This window comes from Ascaphus truei, chromosome 19, assembly GCF_040206685.1.
Source record: "Ascaphus truei isolate aAscTru1 chromosome 19, aAscTru1.hap1, whole genome shotgun sequence".
Taxonomy (NCBI): domain Eukaryota; kingdom Metazoa; phylum Chordata; class Amphibia; order Anura; family Ascaphidae; genus Ascaphus; species Ascaphus truei.
The window spans coordinates 12,576,810-12,604,008 of NC_134501.1; the positions used below are offsets into that span (position 1 = coordinate 12,576,810).

General features: G+C 46.6%; 2 protein-coding genes across 11 annotated transcripts in view; both read right to left on the reverse strand.

The window, feature by feature from the left end:
- Window positions 1-3,166: 3,166 nt before the first annotated feature.
- LOC142469895 (uncharacterized) lies at window positions 3,167-14,056 on the reverse strand. Its single transcript, XM_075576620.1, has 5 exons — window positions 13,986-14,056; window positions 9,164-9,265; window positions 7,338-8,002; window positions 6,209-6,383; window positions 3,167-4,217 (listed from the first exon to the last, which is right to left on the reverse strand). Exons 2-5 carry the CDS (start codon window positions 9,243-9,245, stop codon window positions 4,045-4,047), a joined length of 1,095 nt encoding a protein of 364 aa, XP_075432735.1. The 5' UTR covers window positions 9,246-9,265; window positions 13,986-14,056; the 3' UTR covers window positions 3,167-4,044.
- Window positions 14,057-15,850: 1,794 nt separating this feature from the next.
- The window catches only part of WDR59 (WD repeat domain 59), a 39,980-nt gene continuing 28,631 nt past the window's right edge, over window positions 15,851-27,199 (reverse strand). For 4 of the 10 annotated variants that reach the window (XM_075576624.1, XM_075576622.1, XM_075576623.1 and 1 more), the window contains exons 18-27: window positions 25,511-25,664; window positions 23,823-23,879; window positions 21,083-21,216; window positions 20,707-20,788; window positions 20,311-20,423; window positions 19,975-20,113; window positions 19,791-19,863; window positions 18,612-18,735; window positions 17,763-17,905; window positions 15,851-17,247 (exon numbers count right to left, since the gene is read on the reverse strand). In XM_075576624.1, the coding sequence (XP_075432739.1) occupies window positions 17,012-17,247; window positions 17,763-17,905; window positions 18,612-18,735; window positions 19,791-19,863; window positions 19,975-20,113; window positions 20,311-20,423; window positions 20,707-20,788; window positions 21,083-21,216; window positions 23,823-23,879; window positions 25,511-25,664 (1,255 nt within the window). In that variant the 3' untranslated portion in view covers window positions 15,851-17,011. The other 6 variants (XM_075576628.1, XM_075576626.1, XM_075576625.1 and 3 more) reach the window with 4 other exon arrangements.

The following is a 27,199-nucleotide window of genomic DNA, read 5'->3' on the forward strand; positions in this document are numbered from 1 at the left end:
TATGCTGCCTGGGATTAGTCAAACAGTTATATTAGCAATCGTCTGATGAGGAGGCAATAAGATTTATTAATTAAGTTTGCAGAACTAATATTTTCTAGCAGGGGGTGCACAGTGTAACAAGGTTGGGAACCGGTGCTCTAGAACATCACTACTGTATAGCCATTTCCTGCCAGAGAAGCCCCTTTGCCTGCGTAAAACTGGCAGAGCATCATGCATTACATGAGTCTGAGTGTCTAATCTGAGTAGGGTTATGGCTATGCACGCTTTTGAACCCAGGCTGTGATGAACAGATGTGTAATGCGGCAGGCATAAGCTTATAGTGGGTTAAAATGGATAAGAAGCAAACGGTGACACTGTGCGCTCATTTGCATGTCATTACCCAGAATCCCTGTCCGCAATGGAAGCATTGTATACTTAGAGATAATGGGCAAAGGCGGGGTTGCGGAGCTGTCTGTGACGTGAGTGTGATCACACGTGATATTTGTATTTGCTATTGAGTAAGTGTAATGTTTGCTTTCCTCTCCCGTGTAGGAGTTCGGCTGTGAGGGGGCCATCTTCTTCCTGCCGCCCACGGAGTATTGGAAAACGCTGCTTAGTCTGTCTCCAGCGCCGGAAGAAACAGGCAGGATGATTAAGAAGGAAACGACAGATACAGGGCACCTCAGATACAAGATACACAGAGATAACGATGGTGTGGCTGCTTACACAAAGACCTGTCACATCTTGTGCTTTGCCACACTAGCTAACGCCATCTAATTATTTGGTGACGACAATATACTCTGGCTTTGCAAGTTGTGGTAAAGTAGCTTCCACCATGAAGTTACTATGCGTTTCAAAACACCAGCGAATGGTGACTACTTCCAACCTATTACATTACTGCATATAGCAATACTGTGTATTTAATATATGACATCATAACATGCCTTGGTACTCAAGCCAGTGGCACACCTGCTTTGACAGGCCCTTATGACAGCACAGCACTCCCTGGGCTCGTTTTGCATCCGATTGAAAAATAAAACGTTACAGGTTTTGTGTGTGAAGTGAAACACGGTCATTATTTCATCAACAGATTGGGGGAGGCACATGGAAAATTTCAGAACATAAACACAAAGAGTCCCACTTGCCACTTGAGTCTTTTAGCATCAATATATCAAGGTATTTTGCTGTGTATGTCAGCGTGTGCTTTTGGTGAGGGTCAATACGAGCTATAAAGGAGTTACAGTACACAACGCATAAGATGTGCAGTATTCCATTTGCCAAGTCTAAGGTGATTGAAACTTCCTGGCTAACAAGCTAAGTCAAATGGAAGGAACCCCCATGGACGAAAATATATCCCCCATTACAATACTGCAAAGCGGCTTCCCAATCCTCGTGAAGAGATCTGCTCAATTCAAATAAATGGGACCAAAATATGCTCCAGCGCAGGCATGGGGCCTCACATTATATTGAATAAGGGGCAAGGTTTATTTACCATTGTCGTCCGGCTGCAAACTGGGGTAACCCTCCACCCCAAACCCCCACAAGATTGAGTTGCAGTTTGATATATCCCACGTAATGTATCTGAAATTCATTTTTCACAGGGCACACATCAGTAAAATTGGATCTTTCTAAGGAAACTTTATGGCATTATTGGTAATCCAGGATTTGTTTTTTTTCTCCCTGATAAACCTGGTGCTGTTTCTTTGCACCAGTTTTGCAGACAGGAGATATGTTGATGAATACCCCAGTCTAACTTCTTGGGTTTTGCTAGGGTGTCTACAGTCAGTGAGTGTGACACTGCACTGTCAACCCTTGAAGCCAGCCACGCGTGGTAAGCTCATCTGGCATTGATTGGGTTTCACAAGATTGCATTTTGGCTGAAATAGTGCCCCCCGGTCATTACTTGGGGGTGCTAAATGTGCTCTGATGCTCCAATGCAGGACAAAGCAGCAGGGATTACGAAACCAAATTCACAAGCCCCACGTTTAAAAAAATTCAGAGAAGCAAAGAGTAGCAATAATTTATTATTTACAGCTCAGAGTTATAACAAACGCCAGTTATATTTATTACATGGCATATGTTAAGAGCATTATCTGAATACATGTTAAGAGCATTATCTGAATGACTTCAGTGCTGTACCAATCACCTACAGGACTAGGTGGCATAGGGACACAAAACTCGTTGATGCAAGGATAAGGTAGAATAGGGATTCTTTCACCCATAGTGATAGGGACGTATATTAAAGCTGCAGTTCAAGCTCCCGTTTTTTTTTTTTACTTCAATAGTTTCATGTGGGCAATCTCTACTTACCTAAAGAACTGCATAGCTGCCGGTCAATTCGTTCTCCGTCTATTGATCGTTAAAGTTTGGCGACATCTTTAAATATGGGGAATGTAAATCGTTGCTATAGGAACAAGCATGCTTGTTAAAATAGAATACAAGAAAATTGGTCTTTCAAAGTTGTTGTTTTTTAAAACAGAAAATGCTAAAAGTATTTTTTCTTACTACAGTCATACCCCGGTTTAAGGACACTCACTTTACGTACACTCGCGAGTAAGGACATATTTTCAATAGCACCATACCCGTGTCCGTACGCTTGCTTCGTGAGTACGGACACTTATTCTGCCATACAGACCGCTGTTGTAGGGATGTGCTGATTCCCCTCGCCCAATAGGCAAACGGCAGCTCGCGCATGCGCCTGTCAGCACGTCCTGAACAGCACTACCGGCTCCCTACCTGTACCGAAGCATCGATAAGTGAGAAAAAGGTAGTGCTTCACTTTAAGTACATTTTCGCTTTACATACATGCTCTGGACCCATTGCGTACGTTAATGTGGGGTATGCCTGTACAGAACTGATTTATTAAAAAAAACATGGAAAGGAGGTAGTGCACGCACTCAAACATATAGGTGATGGTGGGGTACTTAACTGCCAGTGCGCTGGTTCTGGGGAGCTCCTGACGTCCCAAAGTGATCCAGTGAAGAAAAAGAATCAGGCACACGGTCTTAATCATGAATGAAAAAAGGTTTAATGTGCCAAGGAATCCAACGTTTCGGCAGTAAAACTGCCTTTCTCAAGGTGGAGCCTGCTGCAGTTTTACTGCCGAAACGTTGGATTCCTTGGCACATTAAACCTTTTTTCATTCATGATTAAGACCGTGCGCCTGATTCTTTTCTTCACTTTATTAAAAAAAAAACACACATGCAGGATATTGCTTGAACTGCAGCTTTAAGCCACCTCTAGGGCTGCACAACATAGGGAATATAGTGTAAAATCTAGGTTTGGAGACACAGGACACGGAACCAGACACCTCTAGTACTGCAGGATATAGGGGAGCATTATCTACACTCTAGGTCCGGAGACGAGAAGGCATAGAACCAACTCCAGCTTGTGGTGAGTAGCAGCACATGTTGGAAATGGAAACACAGGGAGGCAAGCACCAGTAATTTAAATACTTAAGAGTAGAGATGCAGAAGCAGCTCACCTCTAGAACTTGAGAGAATATGGGCACAGGGTATTTCACCTCACGGATGAAATATTTAACACGCATATTTCGCTTGTCACTTGTAGGGCGGCATAATGCATGAGTCATTAGACTAGAGATGAATGGCAAAATGAATACCAAAAAGGATAAAGAGTGCTGCAATGATACAGAGCTTCACAGGGTGAAGGAAAGGGAGATACTTAAGGTTCCCGTCACTTCCCTGTGTCATTGTCACTGAGGTGAGGTGCGCATGGGCCCAAAGTCCATTTAGTTAGAGACTGTGTCACTACCTCACTCTGTAGTGGGAGGTGCAGTTTTGGTGACCAAGTCCTTATTGCAGTAGTTGGGAAAAGACTCAGTACAAATAGATGCCTTCTGTGTCCCCTTGTACTTGGGGGAACAAATGTGATGCTAGGTCTCAGCAATGTAGTCCTAAATCTAACAGCTTCTACCAATCGCTAACGGTGGAGACTTTTGATTGCAGCTGGCTTGCGAGGTTCAGGTACAGGAGGTCATTCAGTCGGCCGGTCAGTGGAGATCAGGTCTGAGGGAGCAGCTTTCACAACAATGCCAGTGTCTCATTAGTCTGGTATTAACGAGTCTGGGAGGTACCCCTCGGGTTCCTCGTTTTTGATGATGAGCTGAACGTTCCGCGTGTGTAGGAGAGCTTTGCTTTCGGGGGCGTCTGCGGTGTCCCTGATGTCTCCCTCTGCTGCCTGTAACTCCTCTCTCCCCTTCGTAGGCCTTCTGCGTCCTACAGAACAACACAGGTTAACAACATAGTTAAAAAGTGGTCAAAATGATTGCCTTCCCAGCTAGAAGACATGTGTCCCAGCTCTAGTATTTCTGGATAGAAATGCGCAGAACAATCCCCCCCAAGCCTGCGCACCAGGCACAATTAGCCCTTTTTCACCCACAGTAAAAATGGCGACCATGTCAGCGTTTTGAAACAGATTCGCCAACCATTAAGCCGATGTGTGGCCATTTCACAAAAAGATATGTTTCTAAATCTCTAGAATAACGTAATGCTGAGGCCGCGCACGCACACACGCACGCACGCTGAGAAAGCGTACTAATTTACCAACATTATTATCCCTTCGAGGCTCAGTGAAACATAATCGCACGGAGTTAAATATGTGAAAAGTTTCACTCATCTCTAGTTCTGCAGTTCATTACTTAACCCTCTTCCATGGCAGAAATCGGCAGCACAATGCCAAAGCTTTCTCCATGTAAAGACCAGATGAGCAGAAATGATCCCTTTATGGTCTGTAGCTTGCAGAAATAACAGCCCATGTTCTTCTGGTCTCTATAGCATAGAAAGGTTTCAGTGATGCTCCGCAAGTCTGGCGTACGATCACTTAACCCTTTCTATATAACAGAGAGCTGCACAACATCACGGAACACCCTACTGAATACCGGAAGGACAGCGGGGCGTCGGGAGATACAGATACCTATGGAAAATCACTAGGTTTCTTTTGCTGCAGAGAATAATGAAATCTGTTCCCTGAGGCAGAGAAGTAGGGTGTGCAGGAAAGGCGTAGTAACCAACAGAGCGATACAGGTGTACAGCAAAAGAGCAGGGGTGTGTGCCGGGGAGCAGCAGTGAGATCTGCATGTAATGTCTGATATTTCCGGTGACAGCTTACAGTGTCGCATGGGGGTGAAAGTTGGATCCCGGCGCCGAGAGGAGGGAGCGCGGGGCCCAAGGCGGCCCGATGGAGCTACTACGTTACGGGACCCCTGGAGTGCCAGACCCCATGTAACTACGTCCCCAGGGCCAAAGGGTTAAACAGGCCCTGTTTCATTATAACCGTAGCTGTGAAAACCATTGCAGGCCCCAATGGCAGCAGACAGCTTATTAATATTATTATTATTTATATGTAATACACAAACATATTCCACAATGTGCCGGGAAGACCGCAACAACAGTAACACACACTGGTACAGTAGCCAAGACGGCCCTGACCTCGGGAGCTTAGAATCGAACAGGAAGGGAGGATGGAAATATAGGGTACTGGGAGAGAAGACAGTCCGGATGTCTAAAAGCGGTTTGCCACGAGCCCAGCAGCTGGCAGCTCTTAGCGCGGTGACAGAGAATGTTGTGTTGTGGGAGAGGCAAGAGGTGAGTTTAAGGCTATCAGGAGGATAGTGCACACACTGCCTTGTAGAGGGTTTTTGGGGTCACGTTTGAATGTGTGATAGGTGTGGGGGAGTCCTATGCAGGGGAAGGAAACTCCGCGTGTGTGAAGCAGCCGTCGGTCTTGGAGTTGGGAGAGGCTGGAGGTTATGGGGGGAAAAGGAGGAGATTAGAGGCAGAGTGGAGAAGGCATTTGGGCGAGTATTTGGAGAGGCGTTCTGGGATGATTGAAGGGGCTACGTCCCGGAGAGGGGAGTGAGGAGGAGCGTGCAGTAGTCAAGGCGGGTTTTTAAAACACAACAAGAAAATGGTCAAATAAATATGCCTATGCCCAAAATTAAATCAACAGAAATATACTCACAATGTGTTGCAGGTCCCTCTGGCAGTGAAATGGTTAAAAAAATATCTGGAACAATGAATGGCCTAAGCCAGGGGCCACCAACAGGTCAGATTTTAAGGATATCCCTGTTCCGGTGGCTGAATCAGTGGATCAGTCAACAACAGCCACCTGTGCTGAAGCAGGGATATCCTTCAAATCTGACCTGTTGGACTGGAGTTCGCGACTCCTGGGCCAAGGTGTTGGTCTATGTCTTTGTGGGAGCACTCACCGGGCCGCTGGTTCTGGGTGGCCTGGCTCGGAGCACGGCTCGGGACGATTCCGTGCATCTGGATCTGGTGACGTTTCAGGTGGTGCCGGCGGCGGAAATTGTAACCGCAGGCGGGGCACTCGAACTTCCCATGCGTGGTGTGAGCCTGAATATGGGCACGCAGCATCGTCTCGGTCTGAGGGGGCGGGAGGGAGAGGAACAGGGGGTGAGCGAGAGGGAGAAGAGAGCGAGACTGAAAGTGAGAGGACATAGAAAGAGGCCGTGCAAAGACCGCAGCGTTAAAAGGGAGAGAGACAGAAAGGAGAGAAAAAGTCCGAAAGAACAAGAACTCGGAAGTCCACAGGGGAGAAATAAAGGAGAGGAGCAAGGAAAAGAGGGGTTAAAAAAAGTGAGGCTGGAAAAACAAAAAGGAGTTCAATGTGGGATTACAGGTTATACAAAGTTCTACACCATATAGTTCAAACAGTCTCTTCTCACGATCCTCATCAGCTCCACATCCTCATTAAAGCTGCAGTTCAAGCTGCCGTTTAAATATATATATATATATATATATATTTATATATATATATATATATATATATATTATTCCCCATTCAATATGTGCATCAATACAATCTGCACACTGACAAGTGATTGGCTAAGCTGCAGATCGATCTGTTCTCCTGTAATCAATCGCTTGCTCGGGGTTATTTCATTCAGGTTCTTGCACAGCATTGTGGGCAATGTAGTTCCTGGAATATGATTCACTGGGCAGTTACTAGACACAATTGGTTCAGTGCTAGAGAGAGGGCGGGGCTCAAGAGCCAGAGCCTATCAGAAGGGGACGGGGCTGTCACTTTGGAAATGCTTCCTACATTAGAAACATTAAAAATGTGTTAAACATTCTTTTTTTACAATTTTAAAAGCTACAAGTATTTTCTCATAGTACAGAACAGATTTATTTAAAAAAACACCAATGTAGGATATTGCTTGAACTGCGGCACTAATCCACTCCCACCATCCGCATCGGTCCCCTTCTATGAGCAACATGGAGACACTCCCATCATTTAAATCAGGCCCCTCCCATAATCACTAACTCCTCCCACAATCATCACAAAGCTCCTCCCATGAACCATACTCCGCATCTCACCTTGAACCTCCAGGCGCAGCTCTCGTAGCAGCACACGTATGGCCGCTCCGTGTCGTGCACACACATGTGCTTGCTGAGCGTGGCGCGGTCCGGGTACGCCCAGTTGCAGATGACGCAGGAGACGGTGCCCGCCCGGTGCTCCTGCCGGTGCAGGTGTATCATGGAGTTGATGGAGGACCGGAAGTCACACTGCGGGCACTTGTACAACTTGCCCCGGTGTGTGCGACGGTGGGCAGCCACCTGCTCCTGCGTCTCAAACTCACACCCGCAGCACTTGCAGAAGAAACCGCTGGGATGGGGGTGCCCATCAGGTGAGTCCACTCCATCCCTAGCAGCTAGCTCCTCCTCTTCCTCCTCTCTCCTCTTCATCGTTCTATCCTCCAGCTGGGGGTCTCTGTGCTTCTCCCTCACGTGGGCACACAGGGCATCCTGTGTTGGACACCTCTCATGGCACAGTTGGCACAGAAGCGCCTTGGAGGGTGGCGATGGGCTGACAGGTGGCTCCTCTCTCTGGGATGAGCCAGCTGGAGAAAGTGGTGCTGGACAGGCGCCATTGTGCTGACCCCAGGTCTGCAGACGGTGCACGCTACGATAATGGAAGAGAAGTGCCGGCTGCGAGGAGAAGGTTTTAACGCACAGCTCACAGGCGTAAACACTGCGCACATCTGCAATGAGAACCATCAGGGCTGCTATATTAATGCTCCAAAGTGGGTAGTGCCGATTAGGCCACGACGCATGGAAACTCCCATTCAAGTCAATATAAGTTTCCGGGCGTTAGTGCCGGACTGGCACCAATGCACTTTCCAGCATAACCCCTATAATGTGCCGCTTCTGCTTATACCAGGGGTGGCCAACGCCTGTCCTCAAAAGCTACCAACAGGCCAGGTTTCCAGGATATCCCTGCTTCAGCACAGGTGGCTCAATCAGTCCGTGCTTCCGCACAGGGGGCTCAATCAGTCCCTGCTTCTGCACAAGGGGCTCAATCAGTGGCTCAGTTTTTCACTGAGCTGCTGATTGAGCCACCTGTGCTGAAGCAGGGATATCCTGAAAACCTGATCTGTTGGTAGCTCTTGAGGACTGGCGTTGGCAACCCCTGGCTTAGGCAAGTAACTCCGAACCTTTATTGCATGATGACACCTCTGGTTTATTTTTTGAATGTAGGTGGCACCCTGATTCTTTTAATGCCATTTTTTACCACGTAAAAGCCACACCAATTTTTTTTAATTTCCCAGAAATTCAGACGCAATGTGTCCCTCTTCTACTGTTTTATTTAAAATGGTATTTTTGCAGATGGTTTTGCTGTAAAACTGACATTTGCAGCTGCATTTTGAACACTGCGCCCTAATTACAAAAACGGGGCATTACTCGTTAAACTGCGATAGTGCCGATCGGGGCAATATCACCAATCGTCTACATCTCAGAAAGACCAGGCATCTTACAATGCAAAAAGATTTCTGCGCCGATTATTTGAATGGAGCTGATCTTGTCTGGGAAACTGCATCACTGTACAATCAGTAAGTGCCAGTTATAGAGAAGACGAGAGTTAGCCGTGGGAGAAATGGGAGATAGCTTTGTATCTGACGATGGGAGAGGAACGGGATGAGTGAGACGAGCATAGACGTAGATCTAGTAATAGATGCATCTTTTCGTGGGAGAAGAACAGTGGGAGACAGCTGTGAATACTATAATAAGATGAGAAGAGATCGCCATATGTCTTAAAAAAGAGCAAAAGATAATCTCTTGCTTGTGGGTTTTTTGTTGGGTTCTAAAAGGCTTCACGGGGTGACCTGCCTCTCCCACCCTTAACTTGTATGAGAGCATCTTACGCTCTGCTTTGTGCAGTATAAAGTGCTTTATGTCAGAGAACTGTAGGACACAGGAACCACAGAGCAGGAGATCCCCATCCATGCCTGCTGAATCCTAAAGACCTGCAGAGAAGGAACACAAAGAAGGAGACAGGTAGTGAGGAGGGAAGGAGAAATAAGGGGAGGACGAGAGATGAAAGGAAAGGGTATGGAGAGAGGAACCAGAAAAAGATGTAGAGAGAAAGAGATTGGAAGACAGAAAATGAGAAGTTAAGCGAGAAAAGAGAGGAGGAAGAGGAGAGCGAAAAGGAAGAGGAGATTGGAGAGAGAGGAGGAAGAGGAGAGAGAGGAGGAATAGGAAAGAGAGGAGGAAGAGGAGAGAGAGGAGGAAGAGGAGAGAGGAGGAAGAGGAGAGAGAGAGACGAAAAAAGAGTAAAGAGAAAATGGTAAAGACAGAAGGGTGACAGAATATTTAAAGAGAGATGGAAGAGAATTAATGAGGGGAAAAGAGAAGAAAAAAGAATTGAGTGTGGTGGAGGATTTGAGAGAGGGGAAGGAGAGAAAGATACACTAGTTACCAAGGACTGTTGAGATCTGCGTAAGACCAAATCCATAACTTCTACTCGGTTTTGCACCTCTCTTATTAAGCGCAAGAAGACTCCTTGAATTGCATGTACTTTGCTGTTTTTATGTATAACTGGGTTATTGTAATTGGTTTATAACAGACTCTAGCATCCTCATCACCCCCAGACACTGGATAAGGTTGTCACGTCCCGTTATAACCTTTTGGGCATCTGGCTATAACTAAACTTTGATGTGCATGTACTGTAATAATAGTATGTTCTTGTATAGCGCTGCTAGTTGTACGCAGCGCTTTACAGAGACATTTTGCAGGCATAGATCCCTGCCCCGTGGAGCTTACAATCTATGTTTTTGGTGCCTGAGGCACAGGGAGATAAAGTGACTTGCCCAAGGTCACAAGGAGCCGACACCGGGGATTGAACCAGGCTCCCCTGCAACAATCTCAGTGCCAGTCAGTGTCTTTACTCACTGAGCCTCTCCTTCTCCCATGATGACATAACAAGGAAAGGTACACTGATCGGCAAGAGTTTGGGACTTTCTTACAGTAATTACTCTGTTTAGCTAAATTAATACAGATGGACCCAAGATACTACACTTTCTCTTGCCAATTACAAACACATACTGCCCTTTCTTCACTGAATACTGTAGGGGGAAGGGATATATGGTTAATGAATTAGTCTGCGTAGTGGGCGCATGTAGTTCAAGCAAACTTAAAAAGACCTGCAATCAATGCTCATTAATGATGAGACACACACCAACATATTCACAGAACCATCCGTCACAGCTTATACACAACCTGCCAAATGTTTATACTGCTTATCAGGCCTGGCAGCTATCTACGGAAACATCTTCATTAGGCCGCGTCCATAGTGCAGGATACGTCGCGAGCTACGTAGCGCGCACCGAAACAAACACTAGGATGCCAATGCATATGTGCGCGCGCACGTGCGCTACAGGGAGAGCGGCGCTTCACAATACAAACAAGTTTGTTTTGCAAGTGCGACGCCGGGGAGGAGGAGCGCGGAAGTTAGCGCGTTCAACTATGGACGTGGCCTTTAGGCACTTGATGCTGTCACAAGAAGAAATGTTTAGACAGCTCCACACAAACTACATCGCACACAGCACTTCAAGGAACCACAGAAGTTAAAGGATCATTCATCTGCGTATTATCCAATGTAAAAAATGTCCGAATATAAAGTATGTTGGGGAAGCCAAATAAGCCCTTCACAAAAGGATGAACCATATCTGACGCTCACACCAAAACACCAGCTGGTTAGCAGTTTTGACTACCCCAACATCCTACTTCTGATTTATCAGTATTAGCTGTACAGAGGCAGCCAGATTCATCTCCATCCTGCCCTGCACTTGCTGCAGGTAAACCGCAGCTCAAGTGCAGCGCAGGGGGGAATTTCCCATCAGGATTAACACAGCGGGAGTCCCGGCTTCTGAATGGGACTCCCATTCAGGAGCAGGGACTCCCATTCAGGAGCAGGGACTCCCATTCAGGAGGAGGGACTCCCATTCAGGAGCAGGGACTCCCATTCAGGAGCAGGGACTCCCATTCAGGAGCAGGGACTCTCATTCAGGAGCAGGGACTCCCATTCAGGAGCAGGGACTCCCATTCAGGAGCAGGGACTCCCATTCAGGAGCAGGGACTCCCATTCAGGAGCAGGGACTCCCATTCAGGAGCAGGGACTCCCATTCAGGAGCAGGGACTCCCATTCAGGAGCAGGGACTCCCATTCAGGAGCAGGGACTCCTGCTGTTAATCCTTATGGGCAATTAGTCGGCCATGGGGAAGCTGTGATCTGGCCATGGTCAGGCTGCATTTCAGTTGTAGTTTTCTTGTGGCAAACTGCTAAATTAATCTAACTGCATCTGTATGAGGTGACTTCAACAACACCCCGGACAGAAGGACTTGGGAACAGCAATACACCAATATTTTGGACTCTAGGAAAAATGGCTTGAATCAGGAGTGAGGATTCATGGCTCACTGTGGAAACTTCTAACACCTACAGCACATGTTAGAGGGAGGTGTCTATTCACAACTATGCTCACACTTCACACCAGAGGACAATACCCCTGCTTTAGGATGATTATCCTCAGATGTATATACCAAAGGACACCACCACAGCTACTGTATACTAATCATCTGAACACCTCATTCACAGATAAAGACCCTGCTATGATTAACCCCATGTGCTACGTACAGCTGCAGCAAGGTTCACTCTCCCTCAGACGAAAAAGGAAGTCTGCAACGCTGGGGACAGTGTCTTCCGCAGTCTAGCTGCAGGGGGTCCCGGTTTCTGAATTGCCCCCACCCCCCCCAGCATTAATCCTCTGGTGCCGGGACTGCAGGTGGCAGCGGCACCGGAGACTGTAAAGTTGGCTACATCTATACTTAAGCCTCCCACCTCCAGTTAACATCACATCTGATGAAGGAACATCTGCAGTCTTGATATCTTTCCAATGTGCATAAGCTTTCATCTACAAAAGGAGTACATTATCCTTAACCTAAACCCATTGCATTTGACCTTTTGTGGCTGATCCAGAACATGTTACATGTCAATAATCAGGTCTAATGCTCCTGGAAGGGAGGCTCAGCATATCCAACATGTCAGGCTCCGAGCCTTAGCATCCTAACGAGATAAAGACAAGTGTTTAAGCAGCGATCCCCCCATCAATGTTTTTCTCTTTATTCAACCTTATATACACCAGGGGACCTTTTGAGCTGCACTGTGGCACTTAAAACCACCTCCAGATTGCCAAGATATTTCACATTTTGCCAGTACTGTACTTGCAAGGAAACACAAAGATGGTTGCCGGGTGGCCCAATTAGAAGCTGCAATGTCACCTCATGGCTTTCTATTGGCTGACAGAGTGCGGCTGCAGCCAGGCTAGCACTGAGCGTGCTGACCGTGCGGCGCTTTCCGAGGTTAGTTTCGGCAAGTGAAATTGTCCCGTCCCTGCTCATGCGGTGCCTGTGCGCTCGTGCGCGGGCACGGACGCTCACCCACGCTTGGCGCTTGCGTAAACAAAAAAAGAGACTTTCAACTGCGCTCAACTTACCCGCAACCCCCCCTCCCCCCGTACGCGATTGCGAAATAGCTAGGACACCCGAGCTGGTGACGTCACCGCTCTCAAGCATGAGCGCGGTCAGTGCTAGCGAACCCAGTAGCCATATTGTTTCTCCCGGACAATAATTCTTGTAAGAAACTGTCAAAATGAAATCTCTCAGGAACTGGGAGGTATCAGTAGCTCGAAGTGTAGAGGTTCAGCATCGGGTAACCCCTTATTTAAAATATGGATTGCTAAGCTCTCCGGGGCAGGGATTTCCTTCGCTATTGTAAGACTTTGTTGCGCTTATTGTATTATAATTCCCCGTACTGTATTGTCTTTGTGAAGCGCTGAGTACACTGTGGGCGCTATGTTTTATTTATTTATTTACACAGCAAGCAGCACAAGTGTGTGCTTTAAATAAATCAATCCCTATGAACCTTGTTATTATTTAAAGTAGGAGAGTGGTTAAATAAACCCATTAAGGTGTGTGTATATGTCTGTGCATTTACAGTGTTAATATGCCTCGTGGTGACACTGGGAATATTTACCTCTTCTCATGGATTCATGCAATTAATCCTTTGTGTTGCATTAATTACGTGTCTATACAGGGATGGGCTGGTCTTATCAAATAAGATTCACTTTAAAAGAGGTTCTGATCTTATAATAAGGGGATCACATTTAATGAAGGTCTGGTCCTGTAATTAGGGATACATTATAAGGTTCTGATCTTAAAATGAGGGGGTCACTTATAAAGAGGGTCAGGTTTTATAATGAGGGGGGGTCAGATCTTATAATGGGGGTGACTTATAAAGAGAGGGTGGGTCAGGTCTTACAATGAGAGGGCCAGGTCTTATAATGGGGGTTGACTTATAAAGGGGGGGCGGTCTAATAATGGGGGGTAACTTATAAAGAGGGGGGGTCAGGTCTAATAATGGGGGGGTTAATTATAAAGAGGTGGTCAGGTCTTATAATGGTGGGTGAGTTATAAAGAGGGGGTGTCAAGTCTAATAATGGGGGGGTCACTTATAAAGAGGGGGGGTCAGGTCTAATAATGGGGGGTGACTTATAAAGAGGGGTGACAGGTCTAATAACGGGGGGTGAGTTATAAATAGGGGGGTCAGGCGTTACAATGAGAGGTCACGTATACTTGAGACGCTCTGCATTGTTATATAGGGGGGTTCCTGTTCCCGGTTGTTACTTACCGGCCCCTGACAGCTCGCAGTCCCGGGGTTATCATCCCCGCGACCGGTGCGCCCCGAATCCTCCTCCCCCTTCTATCGCATCCCCGATCCCGTCCGGAAACAAGAACCTCCGCACACCGTTCCGGGGGCTGCTGATAACCCCCAGTTATACAGTCTCTTCTCTCTATATAACCCCCTCCTCTATAGTCTATATACTGCAGCAATACCCCGTCCTTAATACATAACACCCTGCATGCCACTACCCCTCACCATTATATCAACATCGCCCCCTCTATACCGCTTCCCCTTTGTATATCATCCCATCCACCTCTATACCAACAGCCCACTATATAACATCCCCAACCTCTATACCACCTTCCCCTATATAACACCCCATACCTCTATACCACGTTCCCCTATATAAACATCCCCTACCTCTATACCACAGCCCACTATATAACACCCCCTACCTCTATTCTATACCACCTTCCCCTATTATAACAACCCCTACCTCTATACCTTTGCTCCCCTATATAACATCCCCTACCTCTATACCACCTTCCCCTATATAACATCCCCTACCTCTATACCACAGCCTACTATATAACATCCCCTACCTCTATTCTATACCACCTTCCCCTATATAACATCCCCGACCACTATATTGCCTCCCCTCTAAATTATATATTACTCTGTATGATTAAGTCAATAACTGTATATGTACAGGTAGAGTGGGGGTGGGTGGGGGGTGTTGTACAGGTAGGGTGTAGGGGTGTGTCCAAACTAATTCATTTTAATGACATTTAATGATGTATAAATGGTGGAATCCACATCAAGAAATGAAAATGTTTTCTAGCAAAGACACCAGAAGAAACATATAGCATTTTGTTATTATTCAAACTTTTTTTGTATATAGGCGGCAAAAAAATATTCAATCCTAAATATTATTAGGAAAATACTTTATAAGGAGCCAAGTGCTTTCTAATCTGCTCAGAGATACTGGGTCATATTTACAAAGCCACCTAACTTGAAAAGGCTGCAAAGCGTTTCTTGCCGCACCGGCAGGTGTCTAAGGCCTGGGACATAGTAGATTAAGCTGTGCAAAGCCGCGCTGAGCAGATGCACTTACCCCCTGCATCTGTCATCAGCGCGGCTTTAGCAGCTGCTTCCGCATGCGTGCGGAGGCTCAGAAAATTTCAGCAGACAGGCAAATTTTAAATTTGCCGCTCAGGGAAGCGGAGGAGCGGTCACGTGACCGCTCATCTGCAAAACTAAAGCAAAAATACTGAACCATATTTATCAAAAGAAAAAGGGAAATGGTGCAATGTTTAATGATATTGAGTATCCACTCACAGATCTCCTCCCTTCAGACCAAACAAAATATGAGGAGACCGCATCACTGCCATAGTAGCAATGATGATTCTGTGCTTACATTGCTCCTCACAATCCCAGAGCGCACACACATTAGAATAACTATGCTTAGTATTACTCTATGCTGTAATATGCTCATGGGGTGAATTTAACATGTCAGATTCTAGGTTCATCACAATCGCTTCCCTGTCCGTGGTGCTGAAAGGGAGCACAGTTCACAGAAATCATTGTCGGAAAGCAAACTCTCAGGGTCAAGGGTCCGGAAAAACCAACCTATAGCGTCAAGGAGAAGAAAAACATAGTGCAATATGTAATGGAAAGGGGGCAATGCCCACCTAGATGGAAATCTTCTTGGTCAGTCAAAAAGAGAAAGATCAGCAATCCATCCTCATGGGCTCCAGATCTGAGTCTGATCCCTCAATGATTGTCACTGTTCCAGTTTTGGGGACACACACACACACGATAATCAGTTTGATATTTTTATTTGTGTTTTCTACAAAAAGGACAAGTTGAGATGAGAGGTAGCTGTTCATCTTTATTTCAGAGAGGAAATTAAACGTTTCCACCTGCAAACATTCATCTTTTTAAATTAAATCATTTTATTATGCTAAAATCATATTCATATCAACAAGAACCACCCCTCACATTGTAATGTAGAATACTCCAAAGGTAGCAAAGGACAGAAAACACTGGGGTAGATTATGCTGCAACTACAATTAATAGGGATTTAACTAGACCTGTTGGGGGAGGGCTTGAGGGCTGCCGTTGAGTGCCCCTGCACTAGAGAGTAAGAGGACAGCCGGGAAAGAGGCAGGAATGGAAAAGATAAAGCAAGTGAAAGAGGGACCAAAAAAGAGAGTGCATTAGACAGCTGGGCAGACGCATGGGTTGGTGAGAACGTAGTGATAGACACAGACTTTGGATCAAATGATACACTGGTCTGTAATACACCGTTCTTTAAAAATCGCTCCAGTTTTTATTGGACTGAGTATTTATGATGATCAAGGTGAATTGGAGGACCGGTTATTTTCAGTGCCAGAATCAACACAAAAAGTCTCAATTCCATTGCCCCTCCAAGATATGGCAGTGTGTTCCGCTGGGTGAGGTACTGGAGGTTGACATGCCGCATTGCTTTTAAATGGTGACTGCGAGGCTAAAATTCCACCATCAGAAAACATTGCCCCCATAAAATTCCACCATCAGAAAACATTGCCCCCATGGAGAGTATAACTACACCCTCCGTCCCCCAACAGGAGAGTAAGGAATTTGGGGGCTTTTCTCAGGGGACACTCTAGATCCCCAGATCACAAGCACATACAAGACAAGTCAGTTCCTTGATCTTTGGAGGTCTCCAAATCAGTGTTCTCCAACAAGGGTTTCACCTTGAAGTTTCCCAATATTTGCTTTGCGATAAGTCTACTATCAGAATGTAGTCTCTAACTTACACACCCTGGAGGAGACCTTCTTGAAAGATGCTCTCAAGCAGCCAGTGTTCCTGACGCTCTCCCATCAGAATGTGCTCTCCAGCACACAGCACCCTCATGGGATTACCTGATGGTCGACGTCAAAACGGTAATCTCCAACATGCAGCAGTCATTGTGTTAAATCGGAGAGCCTCCCATCAGGACGTGCTCTACAGGAGGCAGTGCCTCGTGGTGTTATTCGAGGGTCTCCCATCAGAAGGTGCTCTCCAGCAGGCAGTGGCAGCCGCAGCCAGTGGCACAGACCTCCTGCGTGCTGAACCACTCCAGCATGTGGGCCGTGTGCCCACCATGGCCGCAGCTCAGACAGAAGTTGGAGGAGCCCCTCACAGCCACATGGCAGATGGCACACTGGAAGGTGAAGCCCTTACAGATAGCGCACTGTGTCCCACGCACCTCGCTACGACAGTGGCTGCAGTAAACGCCAAACTCTGGACAGGAGAAAAGGAAGGAACTGATTATCTGAACATAAACACCCCAAAGTCCTGTGCAGATGGGTGACTGCAGTCCTGATCAACACCCAGAATTATAGGCACATTGTGTATCCTTGTGCATATAAACTGGGAAGACCAGTTCTAGTGGTAACAGACCCCATAATCATTCACCTGCCATCTGTGTTGTCCATCCCTTAAGCTGCCAGCCTCTCCATGCCCACACCCATTTCCTAAGTTGTACAGTCCTACAAAGTAAAACTCTTCTCCATGCACCCAACTTCTGAGATATCCAGCCACAAAGACGACTACTCCTAATAAGACCCCCGGAGACATTAAATCCCAGGGATGACAGCCTCTACATCCCTGCTCCAGGCCCAGACAAATCAAACCGCAATAATCCCAAGATCTGCGTCCCTGTTCCCACACCCCGAGACGTCCAGTCTCAGTCATCACCAACTCTTGAGCCCCCTTCACTTATATCCATCGTTTCGACACTGTGTGCCGCCACTCACCAATCCCCCGATGTGGCTCCGGGGGGCAGGAGACGAATTTAAGCACCTCGGCGCGTTTCTCCTGCAGGCCCCAGCGGTACAAGATCTCTCCATAACACTTCTTAAAGTCATCAAACTGCTGAGCGTTCGCTGGATCCAGGAGCCTGGGGGGGGAATGTTAGGTTTTTTGACAATGTACCTCAAGGAGAAACCAGAGCACCTCACAGGCACATAAAGCACATTGTACGGAGCACCTCACAGGCACATAAAGGCACATTGTACGGAGCACCTCACAGGCACATAAAGGCACATTGTACGGAGCACCTCACAGGCACATAAAGGCACATTGTACGGAGCATTGCAGCTATTCCAGTAGACACCTTCCAGCACCGGAAGATGCCTAATGGTCCGTTCTCTTGAATAGGCTGTAAGATGTTTTCCAGTAGTGGAAGGTGTCTTTTGGAATAGCACAGTTAAGTAAATAAGGGCCATAGTCTATACTAAAGAGTATGCTGGGAGCATCACGTAAATACACCAACTACATATTATACTGCATAATCCAAGTCCCCTAATAAGTGCCGAGGAGCATACACCCTGTGGTATCCGTGTCACTGCGTGCCAGGCCCCAGAATCACACATACTTTCATTGATACTCATGCACTGAAGTCCTAGGCTACTTGTGTGCTTAGCCATACAATTACTTGCTCGCCACCCTATTTACCCTGCTCTGTGACTTGCCCAGTGATGTCTCATGTGCCAAGCCCTACACACCCTCTGATCTGCCCTTCTCCCTTGTCTGCCCTACATCGCTTTTCCCAGCACACACTGCACTGTCTTTGGTCTGCCCAATTCTCTGCGAATGGTGGTCACCGTTTGTTCTTCTCATGCTGGTCTCTCTCACGCTCACGGGGATCCACGTATACCATGTTACCGTACCGGTATTCATCAGGCGATGCATCTCCCCACGGAGCTCCGTGATCATAATCATGACCCCCTGCCAGAAAACACCAGAGACATTTCAGCTGCTGTGCCTCCTTACTACCATCAGTAGTAAGGAACAGCTCATGGTTAAACGGCATTTAATCCTCTCTCCTAGGATATAAGGAGTAGACAGAACACTATAAATGCAAGAAATACAAATAAACGGACGTGGTGCAGCGAGAACAAGGAGGGCCCTCAACCCTTCCAAATAACCAACACCACATAAGCTCCCAGCACGCAAAGAATAGAATAATAAACAGAGAAATCTGCCAATACAAATGTAATATGCAACATAGATTCCAACAATAGATTGTACACAATGGTAGAAGTAGTAAAATGATAACGTGAATCCAAGACTGGCTATAGGTATATAGAGCAAACTGAGGGGGAAAGGTAAATGGAGGCAAAGGGATTGGGAAAACAAGGGGAGGGAACATAAGAAATAGGGAGGAGGGGAAAGGCGGGGAAAATACAACTTAAAAAGGTAAGTAGAGGGGGGCAACGTTTTGGGGAGAACACCTTCTTCTGGCCCGTTCCCTATGATCTACATAACCATAGGTACTTCCCTCTCCCTTACCTCCAAACACACCCAGATAAACACAAAACACAAGCAGCAAACTGGATACGTGACTGATCCCAAGCCTACAGATATGAATAAATGGAAGCAGTCAGACTGACATATGTGGAATGTAAATTCTAGGCAACGTAGCAGAATGATCAGTAATCATCAATAACTGCACACAGTAATCTGCTCACGCTTGGATGCACCCTTGTTACTTCTACCATTGTGTACAATCTATTTTGCATATTCAAATTTGTATTAGCAGATTTCTCTGTTTATTCTGTTCTTTGAGTGCTGGGAGCTGTTGTTAATCCTCTCTCGGTTCACTCTAGCATTGAGAGAGAGCGGAAATCAGTAGCTCTACAGCCAGGCCCAGTCACTCCTGCTTCCCAATACGAAAGGCCCCCTTCGGACAGCAACAGAAAGCTTCATAGCCAAACCTATTCCCCTCTCCCTGGGACGGTAATTGCCAACGGCAAACGATGGTTCACATCCAGGTTTCTTACCTATGCTCCAACCGCTGGTGCTGAAGCCAGCGTCAGACATACTAGATCCAGACCCGGAGGAGGTGAAGCTGGGCTGAGGGAAGACAAGACCACGCACATTAACTGTTGCCTAAAGCCATGTACTGGGAGGGCTTCCACATACATCACGATGTGGGACTGGGACGGGTAAGAAAGAAGGTCTTACATAGCGGCTGTGTGCAGAGCGCGAAGTAAACGGGGGGCAGGATAGCAGGCCACTTCCTTGTTGGTGTGACTGGGCGTCAAACACACTGCACAGCATGGCCAGTGTCTGGACGTCGTGCAAGTGGCAATAATGGGCCAGTCTGGGTATAGGAAAACAGATGATATGAGAGGGAGGCAAGGGTGATGATCACACACACACACACACACACACACACGTCTAAATATACACACATAGGGTCACTAAAACCATTGCACAGAAGCAGAAGGGGCCCCTAAAACTAACACAGGAGAGGGAGGAAATGGGGAGGCCTCGAGACGCACACAAGGAGAGACATACAGTGATTCCAACAGCTGGCGTCCAAACGGGTGATGGGCCCATGGGGTCTCCACGTCAGGATCAGCCTTGGGGCTCAGGCACATATCATTAGCAGCTGCAGCCAAGGCCCAAACCTGGGGACAGAGAGAGCAGTTGGAGAGGTGGGGAGAGACAGAGGAGTAATGAGAGGAACAGTGGGGGGGGATTGATGGGAAGAGCTACTAAGCCCCAAACATTGCCTGGATATTACACACAAATTAGTACAAGAGTACAAAAGTGGGTGGGTCTGGAGGGGTCTCCCAGTTGCAGTGCAAAGCATGTGGATTTAATAGTGGTAGTAAAGCGTAGTGCAAGATTTCAACCTGGTGCTGTTCTGAACTCGAGGGCTGAGTGCGAGGGCCGTGGAGAGATTACTACCTGCACCAGATCTCTGCGTCCCACGCTCAGGGCAGACGCTGCGTTCTTCTGACACATCTCCTGGAGATCACAACGGTTCAGTCTGATCGGAAAGGAAGAGAGGGGGAGGGGGGGGGGGGTAGAAAAATTAGCGAGAAAGAAAAGGGGGGAGAGCGCGGAGAAGGGATGAAAGTAAATGAGAAAAAAAAACAGAAAAGGTTAGTAAACAAAGAAAAAGTTTGATGGGGAAGAATGTTACAACATATAAAAAAAGAAAAAATTATGGAGTGAGCGACTTGTAATGGCTTTTTGTGTTTTAATATAAGTTAGAAGTCGCGACCACAAAAGTGAACCAAGTAAACAGACAGAGACAAAGAGCCCAGGATCTTATGCTCACATGTACATCTCGCCCAGGGACTTGTGCACAGCCAGCAGGCAGGAGATGTCCTGAATGATCACTTTTCCTGCTGCCTTGATAGGGCGTGAGCTCGAGTCGCTGGTCTCGCGCTTGGATTTCCACCTCCGTGATTTCTGCGGGGCACAGAACACCATAGATGACCATAGAGGAGGGTTAGCACCTTCACCAGACGTTTACCACAAACCAGCCTAAATCCTGTTTGGTCTACCCACTTTGGCTAGAGAGAGAAAATAAAAAAACAAGTGAGGTTACACGAACGTGTGGTTTGTATGGGACATGGGGTAATGAGTATGCGCTATCCCCCACCCCCTCTAATATACTTCTGGTTTGGATAATGGCACTTATAGAAGTGCCAGAACATCAATCTTGCCAAAGTGTGCAATGTTGATTCTGTGTGGCTGCCTTCTCCACCGTCTGCCTGACAGACAGGGAGTCCCCTTCCCCACACGTGCTTCTCTACTTGTGTTTGAAAGGGAAGGTGGCAGAGCGGATATTACTTGGAGATGGAATGGGGATTCCATAGTGATCGGATTGTCTAAACACCAAGAGACATATTTACTTAGTGGTGCCAAGCGGCAGAGAACCTTAAAGCCTGTTCAGGTGAGGGGGCAATAAGGCGCCTTTTGGCTTAGAACCTCTTATGTTCTCAGGTATCTTAAGCCAGTAGAAAGTCAAGATTCATACTCCATAATGTTAAGAATTGCAGTATGATCACTTAAGGGAATTCCCCTCTCAAACTTATCACAGGACTACAAATATTGTTGATTTAACATTACAATTAAAACATGCTCAACCGAGTCATATAGATTCTAATTAAGGGCTGCGATAAAAAATGAGAATGCTCCATTTCCCCTTGTTCAATTGCTCCCAAAACGTTCTGATCACCCCGGACAGTCACCATGAAGATGCCGAACCGACCAACATGTTGTCCTGTTAAATCAGCTCTCCGGTGTTTTGTTCTTGCACACTGGATGGGGAAGCATAGCTCACAATTTAACTTTCAGCCTTTTGTCTTTAAATTTAAGTTATTGGCACTTACCTCTGGCGTGGAAAAACAAAAAAAGGACGCCTTGTTTACAAGCCTCCTTGAAGTTAGAAGAGTTGTCTCTCTCTGATGACCTCATGTGAGGGACCCAATAACCCACGTGAAATTATTTTTGTGGCATAGTCATTCCCAAATTAACACGTGTTTGTTCCCAATTACACCCACCGTGCCCCCTCAAAAAAGGATTACCCCTGCCATGCCCAAGGAGTAGCGTGGCATCACCCACAGTGCGTGTGCGAACCAGAGAACAGAGCCAGATTCAGACACTTTACATGACAAAGAGGTGGCAGGGGTGAGAGGAAGGAAGAGGAAGAAAGTTGGCACTCGCCAGAGCGAGAGGAGAATGTCGGCACTGGAGCATGGGACAGAGAAAGCACACACACACTGGAGTTGGGATGGATGGGAGTTCACCCAAAAGAGGAAGAGAAAGGAGGGTGAAGAAATAAAAACGATCCCAGATGAGGAAGGGGAGGGGGAGAGAGGAGTGCCCCAGTGGGGAGAAAAGAAAGACTATCCCAGCATAGGGAGGAGAGAGGAACGAAAAGGAGCATGGTAGAGCTTGTATGCGAGAGATGGAGAGAAAGCTCGCCAGAGCTGGGGAAGAGAAGCAGGAGAATGACGATCAGGGTGAAGAGAAGAAGCGAGAGAGAGAGCAAGGGAGAGAGAGCCAATGAGAGCAGGGAGAGAGAGTCAATGAGAGAGCGTAAGAGAACAAGGGAGAGAGAGCCGAGAGGGAGAAGGTAGGTCAATATAATGAGAGACAAGAGAAAAATTCCCGAATGACACAAAACGTGTTGTAGGAAAAAAGGGAGGGAGATATTACAACAACGGAGGAACATGGAGAGGCCAAGAATAAAAGGTCTGATTTCAATAACCCACGCTCCCTTTCTGTCACAGGAGCCAGCAAAGCATTACCCAGAATACATTGATGCACCCACTGCTACAAAGTGATTTAAGGCTGGGTAAGCCCTTTAAATGAGTCAAGGAGTTGGTATCTTCGTTTATTTCATCTACAGCACTGGGAGAGACTGAAATTGAATGCACTAGTCTGGAATCAGACTTCTGCTACTACAAAAAAATAGCACAAGCCAGTTCTCTCTCAAGGCAATTCAGACTCTCCAGTACATCTAGTGTCATAAATCATTATACAATTAAATATTTTAGATTTCACTTTGTGCAACTTAAATTTTTTTTGGCAAGCTAGAACTTAATTCTACACTTTTAATTCCCCTCCATATAGCACCAAGTGTACGCATGAGCAGTAGTAGTGCCTGCCCGCATAGCACCCTAATGCTACCCTGCAGATGCAAATGCTTTTCCTTGGCAAAGGCAGTTACAAGAGGAAGCCAACGTTTATTAGAGTGCACGGTTTGTGGCACAAATACAGGATCTGCCAAGGCAGTGTGTGTATCAACTAATGCCCACACAATACAGAGTATAAGTAGTGGGTTTGGTATGAGTAAGACTTGCACTGATGTATTCCATGCTGCATCAGTATAGTGTATAAATGGGGAGTATATTAGCAGACATCCTGCACTGCAGCAGCAGTTAGTGCGTGCTGAGTCGGCAACTACTTGGGAGGTTCAGAGGGAGTTTTATTCTTGGGGTCTCTCCAAGAGCACCAGAGAGGTGAGCGGGTAGGGGAGGGTGGTTACTTAGCGAAGGGCACAGTACCGGGAAGTCGTTAATCACTTGGATGGACCAGCGCCGGCGAGCAGACATGGGGGACGTCTGCGTGTCAGAAGAGGAGGAGGAGCAGAATGAGGAGGAGGGAGGAGGAAGGAGGAGGATGATGATATGAGATAGAGAAGAAAAACAAAAAGGGAAAAAAATCATCAAGAAAATAAATGGAAAATTCTGATTGGCCAATGAAGTTCAATGACCGCTTAACTTCTCCCCTTCCAGTCCTATGGAGCATTGGTTAACCCCATCCTGCCAATTCCCCATTGCATGCAAGTGGTTAAGCAATGCTAAGGGGCAGAAGCAGAGATGAGCAGTTGCCGTTACTATAGTATCCCAATTATTTGGGGGGCTCTGTTTATACAGTGGAATGAGTTATGGCAGGAGATGCTGATGGGCATAACTTGAAGGCACTCCGTAACACGCAAAGGCTAGTTACAACAGTAAATAGCAATGCAGCTTTAATGCCTACACAGTACAAGAGAGCCTTATGTATAAAGTGGTCTTCCTGTATAAGAGATCTTCTCGCGCTGGGAGAACCCTTACTACCCATTCACATAGTGTCTTCCAGCACTGGATGGTCTCTCTAGTAGCACCATTTCATTAAATAAGCCCAAAGAGCAATGTTTAAAAGGTGCAATCCTGCTCCCGCCTAAATTGAGAGAAAGGCTACTTGACCTATAACCCATACTACATATTTCACCGAATGAGGCGTTTCAGGTTTTAAAATATGGACCCTCACCCAAGCCGTATGCTGATAAACACGGGGTTGAGCTCACCTTACTAGGTTTCCTGTCATTATTAGTGTGTCTTTACCACTTGGGTTTCTCACTTGTTCTATACCAGTAGCAACAAAGAAACCAAGGTGGCTAAAACCAACAATGTTTAATGACTTGTTCCTTTCTACACTGACCGAAGCCGGGGCTCTCTCAGTGAACCATCGTTGCCATGAACACCAGGAAACTCTGTGGTTCATAAGAGATTCATCTCGGATATACCAACACTTTCAGGAGCCTAAACTGACCACAGAATGCCAACTCGTCAGTCAACAACTTTGACCTACATTGTCACTCTCCATGGTTGGTTCAAGGGCAGGTGACTATGGAAGCCATCTTTAAAGTAGCCATCTTTAATGCACTTTTGTTACACAACTCTCTGGTACCGCAATCCTTCACTAGGACTTTCTATGGTTCACTACACACACACAAAGACGTGATGGGTGACCAGAAGGTACTGCTGGTTTAAGTGAGCGTGAAGCTGCTGTGGAAGTGAGATATACAGTAAATGTCAAACTCTATGCCTTAGTATTAACACGCAAACGCCATTGGAAGCTGCACAATGGATGGGAGGAAAGGAAGGAGTTTATTAGAAAAGTGGGCTTTAACCTTGAATGAATGCACTTTGTTAAGCTCCGACTCTGTGCATGTAGCGTCTAACCTTCCCAGCAACAAACAGCGTACAAAGCCTCATTAACAACCAAGAGTACTTTGGCCAAAAGCAACAACAAGTTTCACCAGCAGGAAAAACTGCTCCATATTGATAAGATAAGCTGGCGTATCGTCACCAGATGCCGGAATAACCGAGTGTAAGAGAATGAGGGGGGAGGGGGTAAAAAGGTGGAAGGAGTAGAAGAGTGGGAAAGAGGAGGAGGGGGATGAGAAGGAGTGAGTGCAGCTACATACCCTTTCCTTGTAGTAAAAGGAGCTTATTGAGACCTGCTCCTTCTCACTTCGGGTGGGACTCCCGCTGTACAGGCGCAGGTTCCCTTGCGGCTCCGTGCGGATTTTCATGGGTGCGATCACCCCGCTGTGATAGGCGGAGAGGGCAGAGAGGGACCTAACAGAGAGAATGGAGAACAACGCATTAACGGGAGACTGTGATCACTTTCTTGATGTTACTCCGGCATGCATATTTTATAGGCCAGCACAACAAAAATAATGCCGTTTATCTAAATAGCCAGGTGAAAAGAAATAACATAAGACAGTAGTGAGTGAATTCTATAAAAAGGTTTTTTTCTGCATTTACCTGTACGAATTCTATTAACATGTATTTTTATTATTTTAAAAGGCAGTTCCATATAGCAACCCCCAATTTTTTTCTCTGTTATTGGTTCCCTGGGAAATGTTCAAATCACAGTTAAAGTAACAATTGTCAGTGTTTATATGCGGTCTTATGGAATAGCACTGCTTAGCAAACATAGCCCTATAGGTTTGAAGACATTTTAAAATACTGTATACATGCTGGGGGGGGGGGGGGGGGGGGCGCGAGAAGAGGGTTGTTTGTTTTTAAATATAGGTCACTGCCATTATAGATATATAGATATATATAGTAAAGTGATAATAATATTCACTAATGTCAGTCATTACTTTTAGGGTTTATTCTGTAGGAAAAACATGGAGCGATTGCCAGGGCCCCCAACAGGGGGGGGGGGAGGAGGAGGAAGAGAGACAGCCGGGACTCCTGTCTGGGGTCGCTGGGTGAAGGGGCCCAGGCCCCCCTGCCGGCAAAACTACCATGTGTCGTGATCAGCAGAGAGGGCCTCCTGGAAGGTGTCTGTGGAGGTACCTGTCTGAGTAAGCCGGTGAAAGGGAGGCTCCCCTGACGGGCACCTTCCGGCATGCAGCTCTGCAGGCCCCCTCCACAAGCCCCTGCAGGGCAGAAGGTCAGCTCCTGTCCGTCCCCCTCTGTATCTCTCCCTATTCCCCCCTCCTGCAGGTCTACAACTACCCCTTTCCAGGCCCTTATCTCATTCATCCCCTTTCAGGGACCTCCAGTGTGCTGGGAGGGGGGGAGGCGACCCTGCTCTTTTAATTTGTCCTGGGCCCCATTATTTATGTTGGCGGCCATGGTGATTCCATGCCACGGTGGGATTCTGCAGTCGGAGTTTCCACAGTCCCTTTTGGTTTTAATGTAGGGACAGCGACACCCTGTGGTCACTGCATGCACTTGCAAGGTACATTCTCAAACCTCAACCAGGGTGCTATGTCACCAAAGGGTGCCCCATGGGAAGAAAAATTATGATAAGTAGATTGTTGATGAGCACATTTTTAATTAATTTCATAATACTGTAAATCCCCCCCCCTTTTTTTTTTACATAATTTTTCCAACTATATTCACAAATACCAACCATCGTGTTAGTAAGAAATTGTAAATGTAAAATTGTGTAGTCATGTTGCATGTCCTTTCAGTTTCTAACTATTCCTACACAAACCTTAATGAACATAACCGATGATAAACAGAAGGGGACTTTAGCAACTCTGTCTTAGCTATAAGAGTTATTTCGATGAGGAGGGGGAGAGGTGCATGGTCCGGTAACATGCCTGTCGTGCCTTATTATATTACGGCCATGATGTATAAATGCAAACCCCCCA

Bases quoted from the DNA above. Each gene is read 5' to 3' on its own strand.
- LOC142469895 (XM_075576620.1), bottom strand. From the start codon at position 9,245: ATGGATGGGGATCTCCTGCTCTGTGGTTCCTGTGTCCTACAGTTCTCT. The intron at 6,384-7,337 runs GTGAGATGCGGA...CCGCCCCCTCAG, and splicing joins GCTGCGCCTGGAGGTTCAAG to ACCGAGACGATGCTGCGTGC. The intron at 4,218-6,208 runs GTGAGTGCTCCC...GTTGTTCTGTAG, and splicing joins CACCCAGAACCAGCGGCCCG to GACGCAGAAGGCCTACGAAG.